The 24588-nt window shown below is 36.2% G+C and overlaps 1 protein-coding gene across 3 annotated transcripts in view; it reads left to right on the plus strand.

Annotated features, from left to right (window-relative positions):
* Positions 1-24588, plus strand: part of LOC141395163 (estradiol 17-beta-dehydrogenase 11) — a 134238-nt gene that overhangs the window by 5297 nt on the left and 104353 nt on the right. For 2 of the 3 annotated variants that reach the window (XM_073970666.1, XM_073970667.1), the window contains exon 2: positions 7045-7439. In XM_073970666.1, coding sequence (XP_073826767.1) covers positions 7254-7439 — 186 coding nt within the window. In that variant the 5' untranslated portion in view covers positions 7045-7253. Of the gene's footprint in view, positions 1-6650; positions 7440-24588 lie in introns of those variants that run through there. The other variant, XM_073970665.1, reaches the window with a different exon arrangement.

Raw genomic sequence — 24588 nt, forward strand, 5'->3', positions numbered from 1 at the left:
ACCGTACCTAAATTCTTTCGAGCGACATTTTTGTAGAATATTCCGAAAATGTCATCTTGTGCCACTTTTATTACAGTTCTTAAAATAAAGGACGAAAAGGATATTGAAGGAAGCGAGTTAGAAGGTCGAAATGTTCTACGAAAAAAATCCTCATTTGATTTGACTGAAAAAGTGTCATCTTAAATATAAGCTTCAACAACAGCGAACAAAAGACAAAAACGCTGATTCCAGGTGGCTTTTAGGGTCTCCAGCAAATATTTATCACGCCATATCGCGAAAGTTCGACTCATGGCGAATCTGTCTCTCTGGGTTCTGTATATACTCACCAAGGGCTTTCATCTCCAATAGGAATTTTCCACCCCCCAGACTTTGAGCTCCCATTTTGTTGCACAGTGTTATAAAAATTGAAAAAAAGTAGTGCGGTGCCCACTTTAGAACGAAAACGAATTAACCGATCAGCATATGTTTTTGTGGGATTCGTAATATTTTCCCAAACTTACCCAGCAAAATAAATTAGAAGTAGTGCAATGCAGACTAGTTCTTTCACGGCATGTTTTTATGCAGTTCAAACGGAGTCGTGAAAAAGGCACTCCATTCCTCACATTTTAACCGCATTTGGATGCAATCCAAAGAATCACATCCATTTGTCACATTTTTATCAACATCCGGAGGCAGTTCAACGGAGTCGTGAAAAAGGCACTCCAATTCCTCACAATTTAACAGCATCAGGATGCGGTGCAAACGGAGTCGTGAAAAAAGCACTCCGTTCACTACATTTTATTACCAGTTGTTAGAGATCCCTACATGTACATAAATCAGTTTGTACATCTCTACATTTCCAAAAAGAGATAATCGTGTTAACATTTCCAAACATTTGTTAATACAAACTAAACAATATTTAATTTGTGAACATTTTTCCGGTAACTCACGAGAAGAAAATTTTCCCAATGGAATGCTGTTGGAGTACATGTCGAAATCTTTAACTGGTGATGGAAGACAATATCAAACCCATTTAGCAGATGAAGCAAAAGCGCTTAAGCTTGGATTAAATGAAGAGCGAAGGAAACACACATGTTTGCGATTGAATTCAATTGAGAATTTTCATAATTTGTGTTAATTTAATAAAGGTATTAATATTTTTGTTTTACACAAATAATAAATGCATTTTATTTTGTTATTCAAAACACGTGCTCTGGACTGCCTCCTATTCTACCCCAAAGGGTCAGTAAAATGCAGTGCCAAAGGTTCAGTTAAAATGCAATGCCAAAGGTTCAGTTAAAATGCAATAACAAAGGTTCGGTTAAAATGCGGTGCAATGGAGTGCCTCTTTCCGGGGTCACTCCCTTGTAAAACTCATGAGTGAAAATGCATAATTTGATGCACTTCAAATCACTTGTACATATCATTTAACTGCGCCTTTGGAGGCAAACTTTTTCGCTGGGTAGTTTATGTTCGAATATTGTTTATATCGGTCCACTCCTTCCTCACCCATAAAAGTTCAACATTTTTCTGCAAAATGGTGTGAACGAAAAGGGAGCCATCGATTTGGTCCCAACTTTGCACATCGTAGTATTCCTTCCATATCACTGAAAATGATGCAACTTGAACTAAAAATGAAAACGTTGATAACTTCGAAGAGTTGAGATTTTTTAACAGTTCGAAAAACAATTTAGTGGGCTGGAAAGTTGTCTTTGAGATCACATATAAAAATATTCCATTCTCAATACCCTTATACTAAAATTTTACAGGGGAAAAAATAGGCATTGTCATTGTTTTTTAAATGGTTTTATTTAGCTCACCCCGTTTGTTTTATTTTTTATTCTTGGGTCAAATTTAGTAATTCAAATTTCACCCTCTTCCTGTCAACCGATTATATCTGAAATTTTGTATACACTTTGGATTTTGGTGACAATACAATTATGTTTATTCATTATCATTATAAATTCAAGATGGCGGTCGCTACAAAATGGCGGGATAACGAGGTTTTATCAATCCCATCATTATGGGTATCAAATGAAAGGGCTCAACAAGCAGAATACAATACACTATAAAAATTGAAATCCAAGATGGCGGCCGCTACAAATTGGCGGATAACGTAGGTTTTATCAATCCCATCAATATGGGTATCAAATGAAAGGGCTCAACAAGCAGAATACAATATACTATAAAAATTGAAATCCAATATGGCGGCCGCTACAAAATGCGGATAACGTAGGTTTTATCAATCCCATCAATATGGGTATCAAATGAAAGTGCTCTACAAGTAGAATACAATTTACTATGCAAAATTGAAATCTAAAATGGCCGACGCTACCAAATGGCTGATAACAATTTTTTATCAATCCCACCAATATGGGTATCAAATAAAAGGGCTTGACAAGAAGAATACAGTGCACTATACAACCTCAATATTTAAGATGGGCGCAGCCACTAAATGGCGTATAATTAAGATTTAAATTTAGAAATTGAATCTGTAATTTAGGTATCTGATTATTCCAGCCTGAATCCGCAACCCAAGTCAAGATTTTTTATCGTGTTGAGGACTGTGTGGCGTTAGGGTGGCTAAAAATGATACGTCGTTAGCGGTACACACCCAAGTTAAGGTGAAAGGTTAAAACGCGCCGAGAACTGTATGGCATTAGGGTGGATAAAAATGATATGTCGTTAGCGTTTTCCCCTCAAAACTCAGGCGCATCTTGTTGTAGATAGCCTTGCCCCTTTATTGGACCTCTGGGGGGGTCGACCGTTTAAATGTCCATTACTCGTGGGAACAAAATGGTAAAAAATATATAAAAAATACAAACACAAATAAAACAGAAACTGCAACACAACGTAAATGAAGGCTTCAAAAAGCGAAAGAAAAGTATAAAGCAAAACGAGCTAAATTAAAGTGAAGGTGATAGAAATAGTCGATTACAGAAACGACGGGAACAATTAGCGTCAAAAACACCTGAGCAATATGAGGCCAGGTAAAAAAGCAACGTCCAGCGATATAAACAAATGACGGCGTCAGAAACACCTGAAGAATATGAAGCCAGGTTAACAAAACAACGGGAGCGATACACACAGATGTGTGTTGCCTTTACTATCATGGCTTCTACAATACATAAATGCAGGCCAGCACTGTGGATCACGCAGTCGTATACTTAGGTGCGAAACTGTTGAAGAAGGTCAAGCCTACGTGGCTCTTAGTAGAGTAAGATCTTTGCAGGGACTACGTATAGGGGAGTTGGGACTGCAATAAACTAACGGGCAAGAAACCTTGCAATAATGAAGCACTAAATGAATTAAACAGAATGCGAAATAAAAACTAAAAACTAGAAAATAAAAATAGGTAAAAAAACTTTTTAAGTTAAACGGTTTTATGTTGAACATACATTGCAATGTTTAAGATAAATGTACTAAAAACCAAAAAATAATAAAATAGATACAGTCGTGGGAATTATAAACATATGCATAGACTAGACTAAAATAAAACCGTGGGGCACGTCAATTGTCTACAAATTATCGACTTAATGTGCGATAGAAGAATCGTTTAATTCGTCGTTTGGCAGTTGGCCCGCAGACGGTGAGGAAATTACTTACTATTTTTTGCTCATGGAAATTCTAATAGTTATACACACCATGTAAATAAAAGAGATGTTTCAACTAGTTTATCGTTGGACATTCACACTGCTGCCTGGCGAGGAAGCGTTTCACTGCTCGTAGTTTGTCTTTAATCGACAAAGTACTACTCGCTCACCACTATGAAACCCTAAAACTCGCTTATAATCGAGCTTGCTAGCTTGTTTCCACATTCTAGCCCTACTTATCACACGTCCATCGTTGTCGGTTAAACAACTGCCTAATTATAGTGTAACATTACAAAACAAACATTTTAATCAACGATTGTAGACAATTGACGTGCCCCACGGTTTTATTTTAGTCTACTCTATGCATATGTTTATAATTCCCACGACTGTATCTATTTTATTATTTTTTGGTTTTTAGTACATTTATCTTAAACATTGCAATGTATGTTTAACATAACACCGTTTAACTTGAAAAGTTTTTTTACCTATTTTTATTTTAAAACTGATATCAATATCCGTTCAAAAGTTACAGAGTTTTGACCAGGAAAAAACGATTCTGAACTTCTGTGGGCGGTACCGATATATGGGGGCAATACCACAAATTGGACATGTCAAATGACATTCAATCTTGTCCGAAAATTTAGAGAAAAAACATATGTTGACAAATTTTAATGAACAAGTTTTGTGACTGCGGGGAATCTCAAATGCCAAGTTACGGGTAGTTCAGTCAAACAATATAGCTTAAACCCTCAAGATACTGAAAATCAGGAGTTCGGTGTTATACCTAAACGTGGACATATGTTATGTTGAGACGAAGCTAATTGGCATTCGGGTTGTACGATTTAACGATGATCGGTGACGTGTTGATTGATGATCGGATTTTATGATGATCGGGAACGTGTTGATTGAAGATTTCAGGAACTCGGCTGCCGACGATTGGATACGATGTTTGTAATACTAGCTAACACTACCGCTACGATGTCGTACAAACAACTAAGTATTACTAAGAACAGGAAACGGAGGTTTCTGTGAGGGACAGTATACCGAAGTTTCTGTATGGGACGGGAAGTCGAACTTTCCGTGTTGGACGGAATGTCGAAACCTCCTTGTGAGAGAGAAAGCCGAAGTCTCTGTGTGGGATGGAAAGCCGAAGCTTCAAGAACAAAATTCACTGCGTGCAATGTATTAATGGGACAGCCTCCAAAATTTGCAAACGCAACACGTCTCTCAGGAATGTCTTGGTGGATAGCAAGCCCCGTAGCAGTAACAAGATAATCCCAACAGCGGAAACCAAACGACACGATGTTTTTGAAAAAGGCACGAACACGCACTATTTACTGCAGGCTCACTTCTCCTCCAAAGCTAACTATTTTTATACCCTCCACCATAATATGGATGGTATAATTAAAATTGCCATTCCTTTTGTAACACATCGAAATATTCTTCGGAGACCCTATAAAGTACATATATTCATGATCAGGGTAAAATTACAAGTCGATATAACCATGTCCGCCTGTTGAAATCAAGATACAGCTTGCAATTTTTAAGATAGAGCTTCTATCACTCCGACGATGTTTGGTATTGCAAATGGGCTATATCGGTCCACGTTTTAATATAGCTCCCATAGAACGGTACCACCCGATGTTCGGTATTTTGCACCGAAATGGCTGACATTTGGTACTTAGTCTTCGTTGGGGGTATAGAACCTTCTCCCAGAAATTGTTCGGTATTATTCCTCGCCTTCATAATTCCCACATAGGCTAAGGTTGTAGCCAAAGCAACCCACCGAAATGGCTAAAATTTTGTATTGAGTCTTTATTGGAGGTAAAAGCCTTTCTGACTGAAATTCGTAGGTATAGATCCACTTTTCGATACATCCTCCATAGAACGGTACCTCGCGATTTTCGTTATTCTTAAGTTTGTGACGTCAATATCCCACCGAAAGACTGGAATTTGTTATTTAGTCTTCCATGGGATTATAAAATATTCCAAAAGAGAATTATAAGTATAGGTTCGCGGGTTCCTATATCCCCCAAAGAAGGGTACCTCTTGATTTTCGGTATTTTGAAGGTTTTGCCGAAATATCGAAAATTTGGTATTTAATCCTTTTTGAGTCTAAAATCTTTCCGCCAGTAAATTGTGGGTATAGATCGACGTTTTGATTTCGGTATTTTGAACGCTGGCCACATTATTTTACCGAACTTCCTGAAATTTGGTAGTTAGTCTTCGTCATAAACGAAAGAAAATTAATTGTTCCATTTTACTTTAATACAACTCGTGGTGGAGGGTATAACAATTTCGGCGTGACCGAACTTATCGTCGTTTTTACTTGTCTTATTTGTTCTAATAATTGCATGTCGCCTTACTGTTTAACAATCGATAAAAGGGCTTCTTAGATCAGTTAATAAACTATGTTAATAAACTAATTGTCTATCTACTACTCACTTGAATTCAAAACTAACCAAAAAATCGGTAAATGTTTACAATAAACCTGTTTAATAAGTTATTACACACCAAATTTGCCAAATAGATACAACTATGCAATTGGCCGTTAAAAATCCAAAAATTACAAAATAATAAAATAGGCCAATATCAAACAAGCTAAACAAACCAGAAAAAAATAATGAAAAAAGAAAATGCAAAGCCAATAAACAACGGCTTGTTATGAATTAAACCAAGTGCTGCTGCTTCAATGGTCAGTCGTCCGTTAGCAAAGAAATTGAAGGTCTAGTGTGAAATAAAAGCATTTTCTTGTTTTCTTTCTGGCCATTGTGTGGTGGTTGTGAAAAGTGTTTTTGTTTTTCTTTGTAACACTCCTGAAAAAAGCAAAACTTGCCAGTATTTGAATTAAAAGCATACAAATTATTTAAGCTTAGCCAACGAAAAAAGAGCTTAAAACAACTATGACGTCACAGAGTAAGGCTGGAGGCAATAAAGCTTCAACTAAGCCACAAGATCAGGTAGCAAAAACAACGAAACAACACAAAAACACTTTCGGTATTAAGTGGCAGCAAAAAAAACACAAATACGCATACAGGTGCAAAATCAATATTAAAGCCAGGCTTAATATGTTTAGCCAGTTAGCCAGCCAGTAGACAATCTGTGTTTGCGTTTTAAGTTTGTTGTGATTTTGTGAGGCTGCTGCGGGTTTTCGTGTTTTGCTGTTGCGTTTTGTGTTTATGTTTTTGCGTTCCATTGTTTTTGTATTTGCTTTTGCCTTTTGTGCCGCTGAAGTCAAGAAGGCTTTGCATTTTGTCTTAACAATCACAAAAGTTTTTTACGCTCATGAGAGCGGACGTGTAAACGCGGCTAAAAGCAACCCAACAAAACAAAATCCATCCCCCTTTTAATAACAAACAAAAAATTAACATCGTTTTTCAAACGTGTAATTCGATTTTTCCTATTCTAATGCAAGCAACAACAACAAATACTACAACTTAATCCACCGTTTTTCTTTCGAAATTCTTTAAAGAAACAATAGAAACACGTTAATTGCTACGTATGTTGCAAATAATTTAGAAAATTACAAAATAAAGTGTGAAATTAAGAAAATCTAAACCAAAAAAAAAAGAATTATCCTAAAAATAAAATTGTGAAAATTAAAAAAAAATAATTTTAAAAAAGTGCAAAAAATTATTTAAAACTACACTCAAAAATATTGCTCCTGAATCTATTCTCAAAATGGTTGAAGAAAATAACAACAATAATGCTTCAGAAAATGGTCACGTTTTGACCAACAACACTCAGTCGTCAGCCGATGCCGGCAAGGCTACTCCTTTGACTTTCTATGAAAATATGAAAAGTTGGGTGGAAGCCATTGCCGATGTAATGTGGTTCATTATTTGTTCCATTGGCTTTATTTTAAAGGTAAGTTGAAATATTTGAATATTAAATTTTAATATGGTGTTATATGTTTTAATACGAAATTAATGGGATTATGAAATCACATTTGGTCATGTTTATGGCTTAAAAATAGTGTTGATATCATTCCATTATTTTATATTTCCCAACTCTGGCTACACTACTAAGCCAATTATGGCTTCATAGAAATCCGCACACTTGAATTGTAATGTTAAAATTTAAAAAAGTTAAATAAATAAAAACGAATTGGCCTTGACATCTAAGTCATCCAATAATGGAGGCTAATTTTTGATGAATATAAGGCATAATATAAAATGAATGGATTGTAAATTTTGTGTGGGAAGATGCATGTTTTCTACACAAATTTGTTTTAATATTGTTTTCAATTAGAAATATTTAGAAATGCGTGAGATAGGTTATGCAAGCAATGGATCTGGAGGCATTTCGAATAACAGGAACCATAATATTCTCAATGAAGCTAGCTCTACGAGTGGGAAACAAATTTCTCAGGATGTTTAGGAAGAAATGTCTATTAAATAGACTTAGGGATGCTATTCTAATGGTGTGGGTGCATAAGCAGCCTCGTCGCCTGGCTTTCTTGCCAAAACTCGTAAGTTATTGTTGGTGTTAGTGCGGCAAGTTTTTTGGTGCTTTTGGGCCACTATTTCAGGAAATATTGACTTGCCATCAGCCTGTGTGAGTTGTTAACTCTCATCTACGCACATATCGGAAAGCGGCCACACAACCAAGATCCTTTTCCCTAAGAAATACGTATTTAGAGGATTTTCCTTTTTTGGACGTATGAACTTGCCGACAAAAATATGGATTTGAATTAAAACTGAAAATTGTTGTGGATGTGGTACCATTTGGGAAGTGGATATTATTTTTGGGAGTCATTTTCTTTCGATATATATCGCGTCTACCAGTAATTTCAGTTGATCACCATATAATTAAGAATTTTTGGAACACTACGTCAGGACTTGCGCACGAAAAACATAATATCGCTTTAATCAAGATCACAAGGAATAGCTTCGGTATACATTTCCAAAGGATCTTCCAATAGATCCTAAACTGCACTTAAACAAAATTTTGAACTTTGTTTTGGGAGGTAACCGAAGGGGAAGATCAATATGAACCATTTTCGAAGTTAAACTATATTTTTTTACGGCTTTCGGGTCACTTTCACTGAAGGTATGGACTTGTCCTGAAAAAACTTGTACCGAGAGAGATTCGAGGGGAGGTCTTAACCTGCTCTTTTTCCGAAATTTCGTGTGGGAGGTATCCGAAGGAGTTGACCTATATAGACCATATTCGAACCAGATCTATGTCTCATAGAAATATTACAATGTGCAAAGTATGGACCAACTCAGTTTCTGCCTTCGAGAGTTGTCGTGCGCTCCGGTCACTACACAGGTGCAATAGGGGTTTTTAAAGCTTTCGGGTAATTTTATCATAATGGGGGCACCGAATACAACCCAGCAAAGAAAAATCCTTATTAAATAATGGGTTTTTATAGTACTTTTGGCAGTCGTAACTACTTAAAAAACCCCCTACTAACCCATTATTTTAACAATGGCATGTCGCACTGAATAAATAGTTATTCTATAACCACTCGAATAACTACCCAGCAAAATTTGACGGAAGGGGTTCTTTGCGATGACGTGATTTCATGTCATCTTTGCATTGGTTCAAAGGAAGTGGTGAAAGATCCGATCTTTTCATTAGGATTTGAACCAATGCAAAGGAAGTCGTGAAAGATCCGATCTTTTCATCAGCATTTGTACCCATTCCATCGATCCAATAGAGATGATGTTTGTGTTTTTATTTACACGCCTGTTTATTTTCATTTTGGTATGTTCCAGTACTGCAAAAATCTACTATTTTTTCCGATATCATAAAGGAAAAATTGTTATCGTAGTAAAAATAAGTAGATTCTTGCAGTTTCTGGAACAGACCAAAGTTGTTAGAACTGTCGTCGTGGTGTTGTCTTACATTTCCTGCATATCAAACAACTAAAACTTCTAAACAATTGGTATTATATGAAGACTGCACACATTGCTATTTTAAAAGTTCCCTTGTCTGTTCTAAATCTGACATAGAATGAAATCAATCAAATCTCGCTTCTTGGAATTTGAAAAAAAAGTCCGAAACGAAAAGAATCTGAAAATAAAGAAGAAACTACTTTTTGGAAAGAAACAAATTAAAACAAATTAATTAAGCATAAATGGTATTTTCCATAAAAAGTCTCTCCTCCCCGTTCGTTACATTTTGTTCTTAGAGATCCCTAAAGCAAGCCGGGTTGTAGATCCCTACATATTTCCGTCACTAAACAAAAGAGTATAAATTACCAAAATGTTGTTATAAAATAACAAAATTATAAAATAAAAGTAATTTACGAAATAAAAATACTTAAAGGAGTGAATTTGGAGTCCATGTTGAAATCTGAACTGGTGATGGGAAGATAATTGAAAAACCTTTGTAAGATGAAAAAATATCGGTTGCGGAGAACGGAGGAAGTAATCTTTGCTTTGCAGCGGTGGTGATTACATTGCAATTTTGGATGTAAACTTTTGAAAAACTAAACTGATAAATTAATTGTAGCTATTCCATGAATTCGTTTGAATTAATAAAGAGTTTTGTTTTTCATGAAAACCATATTTCAATACAGCATTTCCATTTTCCAAACAAGACATGAAAATTTCATGCCAAGGGTTGGTGAAAATGACATGCCAAAGCATTGGTTAAAATGACATGTCAAAGCATGGGTGAAAATGACGTGTCAAAGCATTGGTGAAAATGACATGTCAAATCATTGGTGGAAATGACATGCCAAAGCATTGGTGGAAATGACATGTCAACGCATTGGTTAAAATGACATGCTTAGGATCCAGAAAAGAACGTCATCTTTTGGGGTCCACGCTCATATAAAATTCATCGATGAAGATGCTAAAAAGATGACATGCTAGATCACTTGCACCCATGATTGAATGTCATCTTTGGCATCGAACATTTTGCTGGGTAGTTATTCTATGGCCACTGGAAGTTAAATAAAAGCTATAAGCTAATAAACACACGGTGCTCTTGGAGCAAATTTACGTGGAAGGTGCTTGCACCTGGGAAGTTTTTGCGGATTCTGAAACTACAATGTTCATAGATGAGAAAAATCAAAAAACAAAAAAAAATCGCAGGAGCGCTTTTTAAATAAATCGCGATTTAAGTTGACATTTTTAGGGGTTGCTTAGGTTTTCAAGATTTAGCATAGAAACCGCAAGTCCTATCAGAATGGGACTAAAGAAAATATTGTTGCTATGGAAATTCTCTACAAGAGTGATCTTTAAGTTATTCTCGTCGGTTTTACGTTTTTGAGATATAGAAGTTCAAAGTGGGATAATTCAATTGAATTCTGTATCGCGCCCTTATAAAACAATGTCATGACTGCAAATTCCCAACTTTAACTTATATATCTAAAAATGGTACACTTTAAATGGTACAGCTTTAAGATAAGAAACCCTAACAAAAAACCTAAAAATTTAAACTGAGCTTCTTTATCTCAAAATGGGTACAACCTGGGAACAAATCATAAAAGTCAATCCTCTAGAGAATTTTAACAGCAACAACATTTTCTGCTAGCTCCACATCGATAGGACTTGCGGTTTCCAAGCAAAATCGTGAAAACCTAAACAACCCCTAAACATGTCAACTTGAATCGCGATTTATTTAAAAAGCGCTCCGGCGATTTTTTTTTGTTTTTCTCATCTATGAACAGGTGCAAGCACCTTCCATTTAAATTTGTTTTTAAATTTCAACACACTTTATATTTTTATTTTATTTCGGGTCTTGTTACTTTTAAACACATGAACTTCTGCTTTGTAGCTGAGCACACTACACACTAGGCCACACGAACGAGCATTAAGGGTTGTTTAAACGCTTACATTTGCTTAGATGTGCACCACCAACTGTTCTTTGTTTTGTTTAACGGTGAGCGTTGAACACACAACCCTCTGATTTGTAGTCGGCACACACGCTCTGTGCCACCGTACTCATAACTTAGTAAGTGGTAATATAATCAGTTATTATACCCTAAGCATTTATGTTAACGAGGGTATATACACTTTCATACGGGCAAAATGTGCCTCATCGAAATAATGGTTTTAGACCCCAAGTATGTTTGGACGAAATGTGTTTTAGACAAATTGGTGTTGATTTAGCCATGTCCGTCCGTCTGTCTGGCTGGCTGGTGCGCACGAACAGAGCAACCGATTCGGTTCAAAATTTGGCTTTCGCAATATTTTGCCCAAACTTTAGTTTAAGTTCGAAGATGGGTTATATCGGTCCACTCCTTCCGGTACCTCCCCCACAAAAGTTCAAAAATGTTTGGAAAATTTGTGCGCACGATAACTCTTGAAGGGAGTAACCGATTTGGCCCACACTTTGTACATTCGTGAAAGTTCTACCGGACTTAGATGAAGTTTAAATATGGACTCAATCGGTCCACTCCTTCGGGTACCTCTCACACAAAATTTCGGAAAAGTTCAGTTTAGGACCTGATCTCGAATCGCTTTGATTTTTGTTGTAGCAACTTGTATTCGCTGTCACCCATACGACGGCACATAAGGGGCAAGTCCATACTTCCTGAGAAAATAGCCTGAAAGGTGCGAAAAAACCCTGTGACACCGTGTGTAGTGGTTGGAGCGCAAGATAAATCTCCGAACGGATCTGCCAATTCGGTCCAAAATTTGGCCTTCGTAATATTTTGTCCAAACATAGTTTAAGTTCGAAGATAAACCATGTCGGTCCACTCCTTCAGGTACCTCCCTCACAAAAATTCAAAAATCTTCGGAAAAAATATACGCAGGATAACTCTTGAAGGGAGTGACTGATGTAGTCCATACTCTGCACATCCTAATATATCTACCAGATATAGATCAGGTTCGAATATGGACTATATTTGTCTACACCTTCTGGTACCTCCCACACAAAATTTCGGATAAGTTCACTTTAAGACCTGCTCTCGAATCACTTTGATTGTTGTTGAAGCGATTTGCATTTGCTACCTCCATTACGACGGTAAAAGTTTTTTCAGGAGCAGGTCCATATTTCTTGGGAAAACATCCCGAAAGGTGTAAAAAGCCCTATGTCACCAACGTGACTCTCGATTTGGTGCAACATTTGGTCTTCGTCATATTTTATCCAAACTTAGTTTCATGGGGCAATATCGGTCCCCAACTTCCGGTACTTCTCCCCAATATTTAAAAAATGCACTAAAATGTTAGGACGATATCTCTTGAATGGTGCAACCAATTTGGTCCAAACTTTGGATCTCCTAATATTTGTCAAAATTTAGTTTAACTTCTAAAATGGCCCATATCGGTCCTCCCAAGGGTACCTCCCCCACAAAAGTTCAACATTTGTGATAATTCCTAATCCACGGCAAGTTCAAATGTTCAAAAAGGGCCACAAATTTCTGAAGAGACGCTAAATACATTCTATCTGTCCGTAGAAAGTTTCAATTCACATTGGCTGAGGGTATATCTCTGTCGGCAAAGCCGACTGACACTTTTTTACTTGTTTTTGTTCTCAGTAAGGGAAAATGTCCACGTTTTGGCGTGTTGCAACATTAGGGTGTCCCAAAAAGACAAAATATTTATTAAAGGGTATGCCACCAAAACCTTTTATTTTTCTTTCACGAGTTTTCAGTGCGGCTCCAAGTTTCCATGATAAAAAAATCACTAATAGCACAAAAACCATTATATTAAACATAAATGAAAGAAAGGATAATAAAATAACTTAAAAATATTCCAAAAAATATAAGTTCTGCACATAAATACCAGGGTAAACTTGTGGTCATAATTGCCAAAACCTCAAATTTCTGCAAAAAGTCTATACGGTTTTGAAATCTACAGGCACTAGGCTTCAATTTGGTACTAGTGACCATTCTTGCGTATTTTTGGACAGTGACTAAAACTTTAAGTTCAAATGTTGAAAAAGGGCCACAAAATTCTGAAGAGACGCTAAATAAATTCTATCTGTCCGTAGATAAAAGTTTCAATTCACATTGGCTGAGGGTATACCTCTGTCGGCAAAGCCGACTGACACTTTTTTACTTGTTTTTTGTTAACATTACTTTGTAATGGGTTACATAATGACTAACGGATCCGAATTTTTGCTTGGAAGTTGCTAAAACAAAACTCAAAGGGATTCGAAAGAAGATCTTAAAGTGCACTTTTCCAAAATTTTGTGTGGGAGGTACCCGATCCATATTGGAACGTCATCTATGTCTGGTGGAAATTGTACGATGTGCAAAGTTTGGACCAAATAGAATGCTCCCCTCGAGAGTTATCGTTCACACCATTTTACAGAAAAATTCTGAACTTTTGTGGGGGAGGTCCCCGAAGGAGTGGATCGGTATGACCCATTTCCGAACTTAAACTAAGTGCAAAATATGGTTCGAATCGGTTAATCCGTTTGAGAGTTATCGGGTGCATTAGTCAGCCAGAAAGATAGATATACAGACGGACGGACATGGCTAAATCGACTCCAAGTTGTCTGAAATGAATTTCGTCCAAATATACTTGGGGTAGTATCAACACATTTTTGGTCATATCAACGTGTATATAACCTCTTATATTTTCCTGGCCACAACCCCATTGTCGCCAATTGTTAATTTCTGTATGGGATTCGACAGTAAGCATATTGAAAGTAAGGAAACCCAAAAATTAGGTTAAAATATTGGATGGAGTGGGCGTTTTGGAAATTACGTAATTTTTGCAAATTTCTGGAAAAAGAAATAACTATTTATCGGAAACTCTAACAAACATTGTGTTCATTGTTTTTGTTTTTGTAGGATTGTTGTCTTTAAGAACCGTTTCAATAAATTACCGTAAAGCTTATACGAAACGATCTATTTTATTTTTCCTCAGGTACTAAATTTTAGTGATTTTCCAATTTTAGTGGATTAGAACCTTTTGGGAACAGCATGAAACAAAGTTTTGTTTTCGCGGAATAATGCCTAAGGTTTCCCTGTTTCAGCCCATATGTACTTTTTTCCAGTCACGTTCCGTCCGTTTAACTCTTTTTAAATTTTTATACCCTCCACCTTCATATGGAGGGTATAATTAAATTTGTCATTCCTTTTGTAACACATCGAAATATTCATCGGAGACCCTATAAAGTATATATATTCTTGATAAGGGTAAAATTCTAAGTCGATATAACCATGTCCGCCTGTCCGACCCTCCGTCCGTCTGTTGAAATCAAAATACAGCTCCCAAGTTTTAAGACAGAGCTTTGTAACTTGGAATAGAAGTAATGGCTGTTTCTATTACTCCTACGATGTTTGGTATTGCAAATGGGCCATATCGGTCTACGTTTTGATATAGCCACCATAGAACGGTACCACCCGATTTTCGATATTTTTAAGGTTTTAGCCTCATTATCACATACGAAATGGCTAAAATGTGGTACTTAGTCTTCGTTGGGTGTACAAAACTTTCTTCCAGAAATTTGTCGGTATAGGTCCACGCCTTCATATAGTCCCCATAGAACGGTACCTCCTGATTTTTGATATTTTGGAGGTTGTGGCAACAATAATCCACCAAAATGTCTGAATTTTGGTATTTGGTCTTCATTTGGGGTATTAAATGTTCCATATAAAATTTCTCGGTATAGGTACACGGCTTCATATAGCCCCCATAGAACGTACCTCCCGATTTACGGTGTTTTGAAGAATGTTGCCCCCACATTCCTCAGATATTGCTGAAATTTGGTATTTAGTCTTCGTTGGGGGTATAAGGATTTTCCCCAGAAAATTGTTGGGACAGGTCCACGCCTTAGTATAGCCCCATAGAACGGTATCTCCCTATTTCCGGTATTTTGAAGGTTGTCGCCTCAATATTCTAACAAAATGTTTGAAATTTGGCATTTGGGTTTTAAAAGTTCCATATGAAATTTTTCGGTATAGGTCCACGTTTCAATATAGCCCCCCATAGAACGGTACCTCCCGATTTTCGTAAATCTAAAAGTTGTGACCTCAATATCCCACCGAAAGACTGAAATTTTTTATTTAGTGTTCCATGGGGTTATAAAATATTCCAGAAGAGAGTTATCAGTATAGTTCCGCAGGTTCCGATATCCCCCATAGAAGCGTACCTCTTTATTTTCGGTATTTTGAATGTTTTACCGAAATATCGGTTTTTTAGTCATTCCGCCAGAAATTTGTAGGTATAGATCGACGTTTTGATATAGCCACCATGGAACGGCACCTCCTGAATTTCGGTATTTTGAAGGATAGCGACATTGTTTTACCAAAATTGCTGAATTTTGGTATAAGTCTTCTTCATAAACGAAAGGAAACTAATTGTTCCATTTTACTTCAATACAACCTATGGTGGAGGGTATAACAAGTTCAGCCTGGCCGAACTTAACGCCTTTGTTACTTGTTTAGAAACTACACGGGTAGAAATGTGTGTCCAAATTGAAATTTGTTAATATATTAATTATACCCTCAGCCTTTAGGCTAAAGAGGGTATTTACACTTTGATACGGTCAAAAATGTGCCTCGTCGAAATAATGGTTTTAGACCCCAAGTATGTTTGTACGATATCCGTTTCAGACAATTTTGAGTCGATCTAGCAAGTCCGTCCGTCTGTCTGTCTGTCTGTCTGTCTGTCCGTCTGTCTGTCTGACTGGCTGGTGCGCACGATAACTCTCGAACGGATCAATCGATTCGGTTCAAATTTTGGGTATCGAAATATTTTGTCCAGATTTGATTTAAGTTCGAAGATGGGCCATATCGGTCCACTCCTTCAGATACCTCCCCTACAAAAGTTCAAAAATGTTCGGAAAAATTGTCCGCACGATTACTCTTGAAGGGAGTAACCGAATTAGTCCATACTTTGCACATCGTGACATTTCTACCAGACATTGATGAGGTTCCAATATGGACCCTATTGGTTCACTCTTTCGGGTACCTCCCACACAAAATTTTGCTTAAGTGCAGTTTAAGGCCTGCTCTCGAACCGCTTTGATTTTTGTTGCAGCCACTTGTATTCACTACCCCCATTACGACGATATAATTTTTTTCAGGAGCAAGTCCATATATCCTCAGAAATCAGGACGAAAACTGCAAACAACCCATATAATACCATGTGTCGTAGTTGGAGTGCACGATAACTCTCGAACGGATCAACATATTTGGTTAAAATTTTGGATGTTTCAATATTTTGTCCAAACTTAGTTTAGATTCGAAGATAGACCATATCGGTCCACTCCTTCCGGTACCTCCCCCACAAAGGTTCAAAATTTTTCGCCAAGATTCTGGGCATGATAACTCTAAGAGGGAATAACCGAATTGAGCCAAACTTTGCTATTGGTAATATTACTTTCAGGCAAAGATCGAGTTCTAATATGGACTATATCGGTCCACTCATTTGAGTACCTCCCACACAAAATTGGGAAAAAGTATAGTTTAACAACTCCTCTCTGATCTTATTAATTTGTGACGGAGCAGGTTGCACTTGCGGCCCCTGTTACGACGTTGTACTTTTTTTCGTGGGAAAGTCCACACTTCCTGAGATAATGACCCAAAAAGGTCCAGAAAATCCTACCGGCACCACCTAAACTGGCTAATGTGTACAATAACCCTTTAAGAGAGAAATCGATTTAGCTCAAACTTTGTAAATTGAAAAGTAAAATTGTAATATATTTAAATTCAGAAAATTAAGTCCAACATATTTAATTATATAGTCTGTAAGGAAAATATCCATAGATTAAAAAAAATATTTCCTACAGATTTGTATTAGGTCCGAATATGTACTACATCGGATCACTCCTATGGGTACACCCTACCCAAAGTTTGGAAAAAATGCACTCGTCTTGGATCATTCTGAATTTTGTTGCAACATATAGTTTTTCCATCCTGGAAAATTTTCCCAACAGCTAAAAAACCTGCAGAAGTATTGTGTTAACTTTTTTTCTTCGGGTACGTGGCTGAGTGTATATCTCTGTCGGCTCAGCTGACTGATACTTTCTTACTTGTTTTTTATAAGAGTTATATGAGTTTTATGTAAACCCAAGGAGTATTTTTTGATTTTGGGAAAAAATTAAATTTTTTGGAAAAAATAGAAAAAAAATTCCAAAAAACATTTAAAAAAAATCCAAAAAAATATTAAAAAAAAAATTCCAATAAAATATTTAAACAATTTTTTCAAAAAAAAAATATTTTTTTTTTATGTTTTGTTTGTTTGAACTTTTTTAAGTAGTTAGAACATATGAAAAACTCAAAAGCACTTATATTTTGATGCAAAATATGCAAAAAAACGCAATTTTTTAACTTTGATCAAAAGTTAAAGGGGTTTTATCAGAAATCCTGAACAACTGGGGCCGCGAAGATAATATGTTGCAAACAATTTCTAAACAATCTGAGAGCAATTTTCGAAAAATGTTTCCAAGATATTTCGAGTGCAAAAGTATGGACCAAATCGGTAGATCCTTTTGAGAGTTATCGTGCGCACTGGGGAACCAGATGGACGGAAAGGGCTAAACCGACGATTTTTCGTTGATGCTCGCCTCCCATCTCGAAAAAAATTGCGAAACAATAACATTTATTACGTGCATCTATATTGGTCAACTCCTTTTGAGAAATTGACCTAGTTCTATTGCATAATTTATTGCAAGTGTTACAAACTATGGACTTCAAACAATTAGGTGCACCCTCTCTCTATAGAGCACAATTAGAACAAATACTACAAAACAATTTAATTTATAATTAGTTTGTTTACAAGCAATTACCTATTAAAAATCAATAATAAATTTATTTTTGTGCTATTAATAATTATTCAATTATTGATTATTTACTTTTTGCTTACGGTTATTAGAAACGTTTTCAATTAAGCGCGAAATAAACATGGCAAAATTAATTTTAATTTATTACGTATACATACATATGTGTTATGAGTGCGAAGTGGAACAATGACCTTCACAATGAAAGACTTAGAAAACAAACTTCTGCAATACAAAAAATACCCAAAGTTCTTAATTTAGAATAAAAGTGATTATCATTAATGATACTACCCGTGTGTCTGTCTCTCTTTCTGATTCGATGACTTCCTTAAACAAAAATTTCAACAAATTAAGATTTGGAATCAACAAGTCAATAGGTTCTTAAGAAAAGTTTTATGCAGACATATACACACATACATACATAAATATTTTTTATGTAGACACAGATATTAAAACACAGACATATATATTTTTGTTATTTTTATGTATATATGGGTTTCATTCTAATTCATGTTAATATCATTTGTTTTTTTGTTGTCTTTTCGAGTTTCTTTGTTTTAAGTTGAATATTCTATGAATTATGGATGATGCCACCATAATTAAGATGCTCTGAACGAAGGTCAACACTGAGTTAAAAATATATTTATGTAGAAACGAGGAAAATTAAGATGTAGTTGGACAAATTTTTTAGTTTAAGAAAAAGTGTGTTTGATTGCGTTAATTTGCACGCTGATGTTATGAGTACAAAATCTACAAAATCAATGCAACACGGTCCAAGTTTTAGGGCAAGCGCCATAAAAAGTTCTAAATACATTATCGTGTCAATAAGAATCTAATAAAAATATAACGTAATTGGACGACTTAATGTATATCTATAGCCGTAAAAGCCTTAGATATTTTCCACCCGATTTAGATTTTAAGGCGTTTTAACATCTTCCATATAATTTGATTCTAATATTGTATTTTGAGTTTGTAAAAGCAACGTTCGATTTAAGGTTTTTAGAGATTTTTGACTCTTGATAACATATCCGATTGGCGGATGGGGGCAGCTTAAGTTGAATAATAAAAAAAAATTTCCAAATTGTTAATATATCACACATTTTAACCGTACATTTCATGTGCAAAACTTCAAATGAAACGTGATATCCCCCAGTAAGCCAAAACCCATAAGAAAACACATAGCACACAACAGTTCTTTTGGGCCATCAAGTTTAAATTTTTATTGGTTTGTTCGTTCGTTCGTTCTTCTTCGTTGATAAAAGCGATTTTTATACATTCAAAAACATTCGAATTTTAATAACAATAAACAGAAAAAAACCTTCGCGCATAATTTTTGCATTATCAATTCAACAGGTTGTGTTGGAAAAAAAGGCGGCAGAAGTAATCAAAACCTATAACTGTTCGTTCGTCTCTGCACTTGCGTTGAAATGATTAAGGAAAAATGCCAACAAGAAATAAATATTACACTAATATACAAGAGTTCAGAAGATTTTAAATTTGTTTTAAGAAGGGTAATATTTTGTTTCAAATATATGTCATTATAGAAGGGTCGATTTTTTTTGTCAAAGCAAACTAATTGAAAATAAGTTGAAATACTAATCTAAACCAAAATATTCTGCCTGAAATGAGTTGCTGACATTACATACTACGCCGGGGCGATTTGAAAACCTTAATAAGCCCTTCGCGTTTCTTATTCCTGGGATTGAATTGAGCAAAAAAGTCTACTAGACCATAGGTCTATCGTGAAAATCGAGCTTCCCGATTTTGACTTTAAATTTTTTATCCGCGTTTTTTAGACATTTTGGCATATAACAGCCAAACAATTGAGATTTTCGATCGAACACAAGGACAACAATTGTAGCCAAGAGAGTAGTTAGGAACTCTCTAATGCATCGAAAGGGCATTGGAACGCTTCCTTTTAAAGGGGTGAACAAGTTACTATTTTTTTAAATCGGTTAACAAATGTCTGAGTTATAGTGGTTTAAGCCTGAAAACCCCCACAAAAAAACTATAACTGAATTTCTCACATTTTTCAAAATAAATATTGAACAAAGCAAAAAAAAAAACATTATATTTTTGAAAATAATGAGAAATTCAGTTATAGTTTTTTTGTGGGGGTTTTCAGGCTTAAACCACTATAACTCAGACATTTGTTAACCGATTTAAAAAAATAGTAACTTGTTCGAAAGGTATTATTCACCCCTTTAAACGGAAGAAGGATCAATAGAAATCGAAGTGATACAAACGAACTAAAGGCATTGTCGTTGTCCATGGATCCCAACACGATATAATTTTGCATCAGAACGCTTGAATATTTTTCTGGTCAACTTTTGTAGCACAGCGCCATTTATCGACATTTTTCGAAACGTTTGCACCTTCTCAAGGCCAAAACTGCCTGAAAGAGCGTTCCTATGGTTTTGCGATGTATTAGAGAGTTCTTAACTATTGTCTTGGCTACAATTGTTGTCCTTGTGTTCGATCGAAAATCTCAATTTTTTGGCTGTTATATGCCAAAATGTCCAAAAAACGTGGATAAAAAACTTAAAGTCAAAATCGGGAGGCTCGATTTTCACGATAGAAATATGGTCTAGTAGACTTTTTTACTCAGTTCAATCCCAGGAATAAGAAACGCCAAGGGCCCATTAAGGTTTTTTTCCTTCCATACAAATCGCCCCGGCCTGTTACATACCATGCAATAAGTCAACTCGTTACGAATTTATTTTCATTGGGTCGTTGAATATATAAATAAATAAATTTATAAATTAGGTTTGACTCAGCTAAATTTTATACATTTATCAAATCGTTAAATCCCATCAAAAAACAATCATTACCAGCAAAAAAACAATCATTTTTTTAGTACTTTTGGACAGCCGTAACTACTTCAGAAACCCCTACTAACCCATTATTTTAACAAGGACAAATCGCACTGAATAACTAGAATTTGAAAAAATAAGCTAAAAAGCATACGTTCTATTTTTAGAACAGGTAAGGTAGAATTTGTTTTTCAATTCCAACACACTTCATATATTTATTTTATTTTTCTCTCTGCTGGATTTGATCATGCAAACTTTTGATTTGTAGCCGAACACACTACACACTGTGCCACGTGTGCGAACATTAATAGTTGTTTAAACGCTTACACGTGCACCACCAACTGTTTTTATATCCTCCACCATATTATGGAGGGTATAATTAAAATTGTCATTCCGTTTGTAACACATCGAGACCCTATAAAGTATATATATTCTTGATCATGGTACAATTTAAAGTCGATAAAACCATGTCCGTCTATCTGTCTGTCCGTCCGTCCGTCTGTTGAAATCTAGATAACAGAAAACATTGTTCAATAACATCCCATACGGGAGAAGTCTCGCTTCTCTCATATCAATGAGTGCACCCCGTTTCATATTAGCTCAATGATATGGGACCTAAGGTTTATCGCCGAGTCCGAACGGAGTGTCTTAAGGCACCACTTGTGGAGAAGTTTTTCAAGGCTGAAATACCCAGGAAATGTCGCCAACATTACTGAGGGGTATTTGGCCACCGTTGAAAAAATTGTTGATTTTGCCTGGCCAGGGAATCGAACCCACGACCTTTTGTGTGCAAGGCGGGCGTGCATACCATTGCATCACGGTGGCACCCAAATCTAGATGCAGCTCCCAATTTTTAATATAGAGCTTTGTAATTTTGTATACTAGTTTCTATTACTCCTAGGATATTTGGTATTGCAAATGGGCTATATCGGCCCACGTTTTGATATAGCTACCATTGAACGGTAACACCCGATTTTCGGTATTTTAAAGTTTTAGCCTCATTATCACATCGAAATGGCTGAAATTTAGTAGTTAGTCTTCTTTGTGGGTATAAAACGTTACCCCAGAAATTTGTCGGTGTAGGTCCACGCCTTTATATAGTCCCCATAGAACTGCACCTGCGATTTTCGGTATTTTGAAGGTTTTGGCCTCAATATTCCACCGAAATGGCTCAAATGTAGTATTTAGATTTTCTTGGGGGTATACAACTTTCCCCCAGAAATTTGTCGTTACAGGTCCACGCCTTACTATAGCCCCCACAAAACGGTACCTCCCGATTTTCGGTATTATGAAGTTTGTGGCCACAATAACCCATCGAAATAGCTAAAATTTGGTATTTAGTGGTTCTTGGGGGTATACAACTTTTAACGAGAAATTTCTTGGTACAGGTCCACGCCTTTATATAGCCGCCATAGAACGATATTTGGAATTTTGAAGGCCTTAGCCTCAAGATTCCACTGAAACGGCTGAAATTTGGTATTTAGACTTGTTTGTGGGTATACAACTTTCCCCCAGAAATTTGACGGCACAGGTCCACGCCTTCATATAGCTCCCATAGGTAGAACGGTACAGTTTTCGCTATTTCGAAGGTTGTGGCCACAATAGGCCATCGAAATGGCTGAAATTTGGTATTTTGTCTTTGTTGGGGTTATTCAACTTTCCCCCAGATATTTGACGGTACAGGTCCACGCTTTAATATAGCCCCCATAGAACGGTACTTCCCGACTTTCAGTTTTTTGAAAGTTGTGGTCACAATAAACCACCGAAATGGCTGATATGGTTGGGATATTCAACTTTCTCCCCTAAATGTGTCGGTATAGGGCCACGCCTTCATATAACACCCATAAAGTGACACCTTCCAATTTTCGGTACCTTGAAACCCACCGAAATGGCTGAAATTTGTTATTTAGTCTACGTTGGAGGTAAAAACCTATCCGATTGAAATTCGTCGATATAGGTACACGTTTTGATATAGCCCCATAGAACGGTACCTCCCGATTTTCGTAATTCTGAAGGTTGTGTCGGCAATATGCCACCGAAATGACTGAAAAATTTTATTTAGTCTTCCATGGGGTTTTAAAATATTCCAGTAGATAATTATCAGCATATGTAGGTCCACGTCTTCCTATATCACCCATAGGAGCGTACGTTCTAGCTTAGGCAGCACATGCTTTGGACTTTTTGCAATATATTCACATTGCATTTTTTGTCCATAGCTGTCCACCATATCACTAATTTAATATTTAAGGTTCACAGTGGTCACAAAACACCTACTCTGAAAACCGTGAACATAGGTCCATTTTTTGGTATAGCCTCCATATAACAGTACCTCCCGATTTTCGGTATTTGAGGATTTTAGCTACAATTTTAACCGAACTACCTGCAATTTGACAGTTGAGGTTCACAGTAGCCACAAAAAATCTTAAAAAATGTTTAACATGGGTTCACGTTTTGGTATAGCCCCCATATAGATGTACCTCTCGAGTTTCGATATTTTTAGGATTTTGGCTACAACTTATAACTATACTATTTGTAATTTGGCATTTAAGGTTCTCGGGGGCCACGAAACTTCTCTACCAAAAATCGTCAATATAGGTCCATGTTTTGGTATAGCCCCCATATAACGGTACCTCCCGCTTTTCGGTATTTTGAGGATTTTAGCTAAATTTTTTTGACCAAACGACCTGTAATTTAATATTTAAGGTTCACGGTGGTTACAAAACATATCCGCCAAAAACCGTCAACATAGGTCCATGTTTTGGTATATCGCCCATATAACGGTACCTCCCGATTTTCGGTAATTTGAGGATTTTAGCTACAATTTTTTACCGAACTACCTCTAATTTGACAGACAGCGCCTCTAAAAATTGTCTACATAGATTCACGTTTTGGTATAGTCCCCTCCCAATTTTTAATATTTTCAGGATTATTGCTAAAATTTTTTATCGAACTAGCTGTAATTTGGAATTTGGGGTCCTCTTTGGTCACGAAACTAACAGGGAACTAATTATTCCATTTTTGTTAAGAATATTTATGGTGGAGGGTATAAAATGTTCGGCCCGGCAGAACTTAACGATTTTTTTACTTGTTTTGCATCAAGTTGTTCTCGAGGTTCCTATACGTTTTTTGAGGAGGACGTCCAAACTTTCTTAGAAAATGAGCCGAAAGCTGTAAACAACCCCTAAGGTCACCGTATGTATTGGCTGGTGCGCACGACAACTGTCGAATGGGATACTGCTTTGGTCCAAACTGTGCATATTTTAAAATTTTCCTTTCAAGTTTAGATAATGTTTGAAGGTACCATCGCACAGAGGGGAAATTTGTGTTAAAAGTTGATCAAAAGCCCTAGAAAGCTCATTTATAGTCCGATTGATATAAAATTTTGCACAAAGCATATCTTCTGTACAAGGATTAATCCTATAGAAAATAATGAAAATCGGTCCAGATTTGGATGCAGCTTCCATATATATTCGCATCTGATATGAGATAAAAATGCACCAAAATCACTGAAATTTGACACATGCAACCTGAACTAGCCTTAAAAACATTGAGCCAATTGTCAA

Source organism: Musca autumnalis, unplaced genomic scaffold, assembly GCF_047663935.1.
Source record: "Musca autumnalis isolate F117 unplaced genomic scaffold, ASM4766393v1 scaffold_2, whole genome shotgun sequence".
In the NCBI taxonomy this organism is placed as follows: domain Eukaryota; kingdom Metazoa; phylum Arthropoda; class Insecta; order Diptera; family Muscidae; genus Musca; species Musca autumnalis.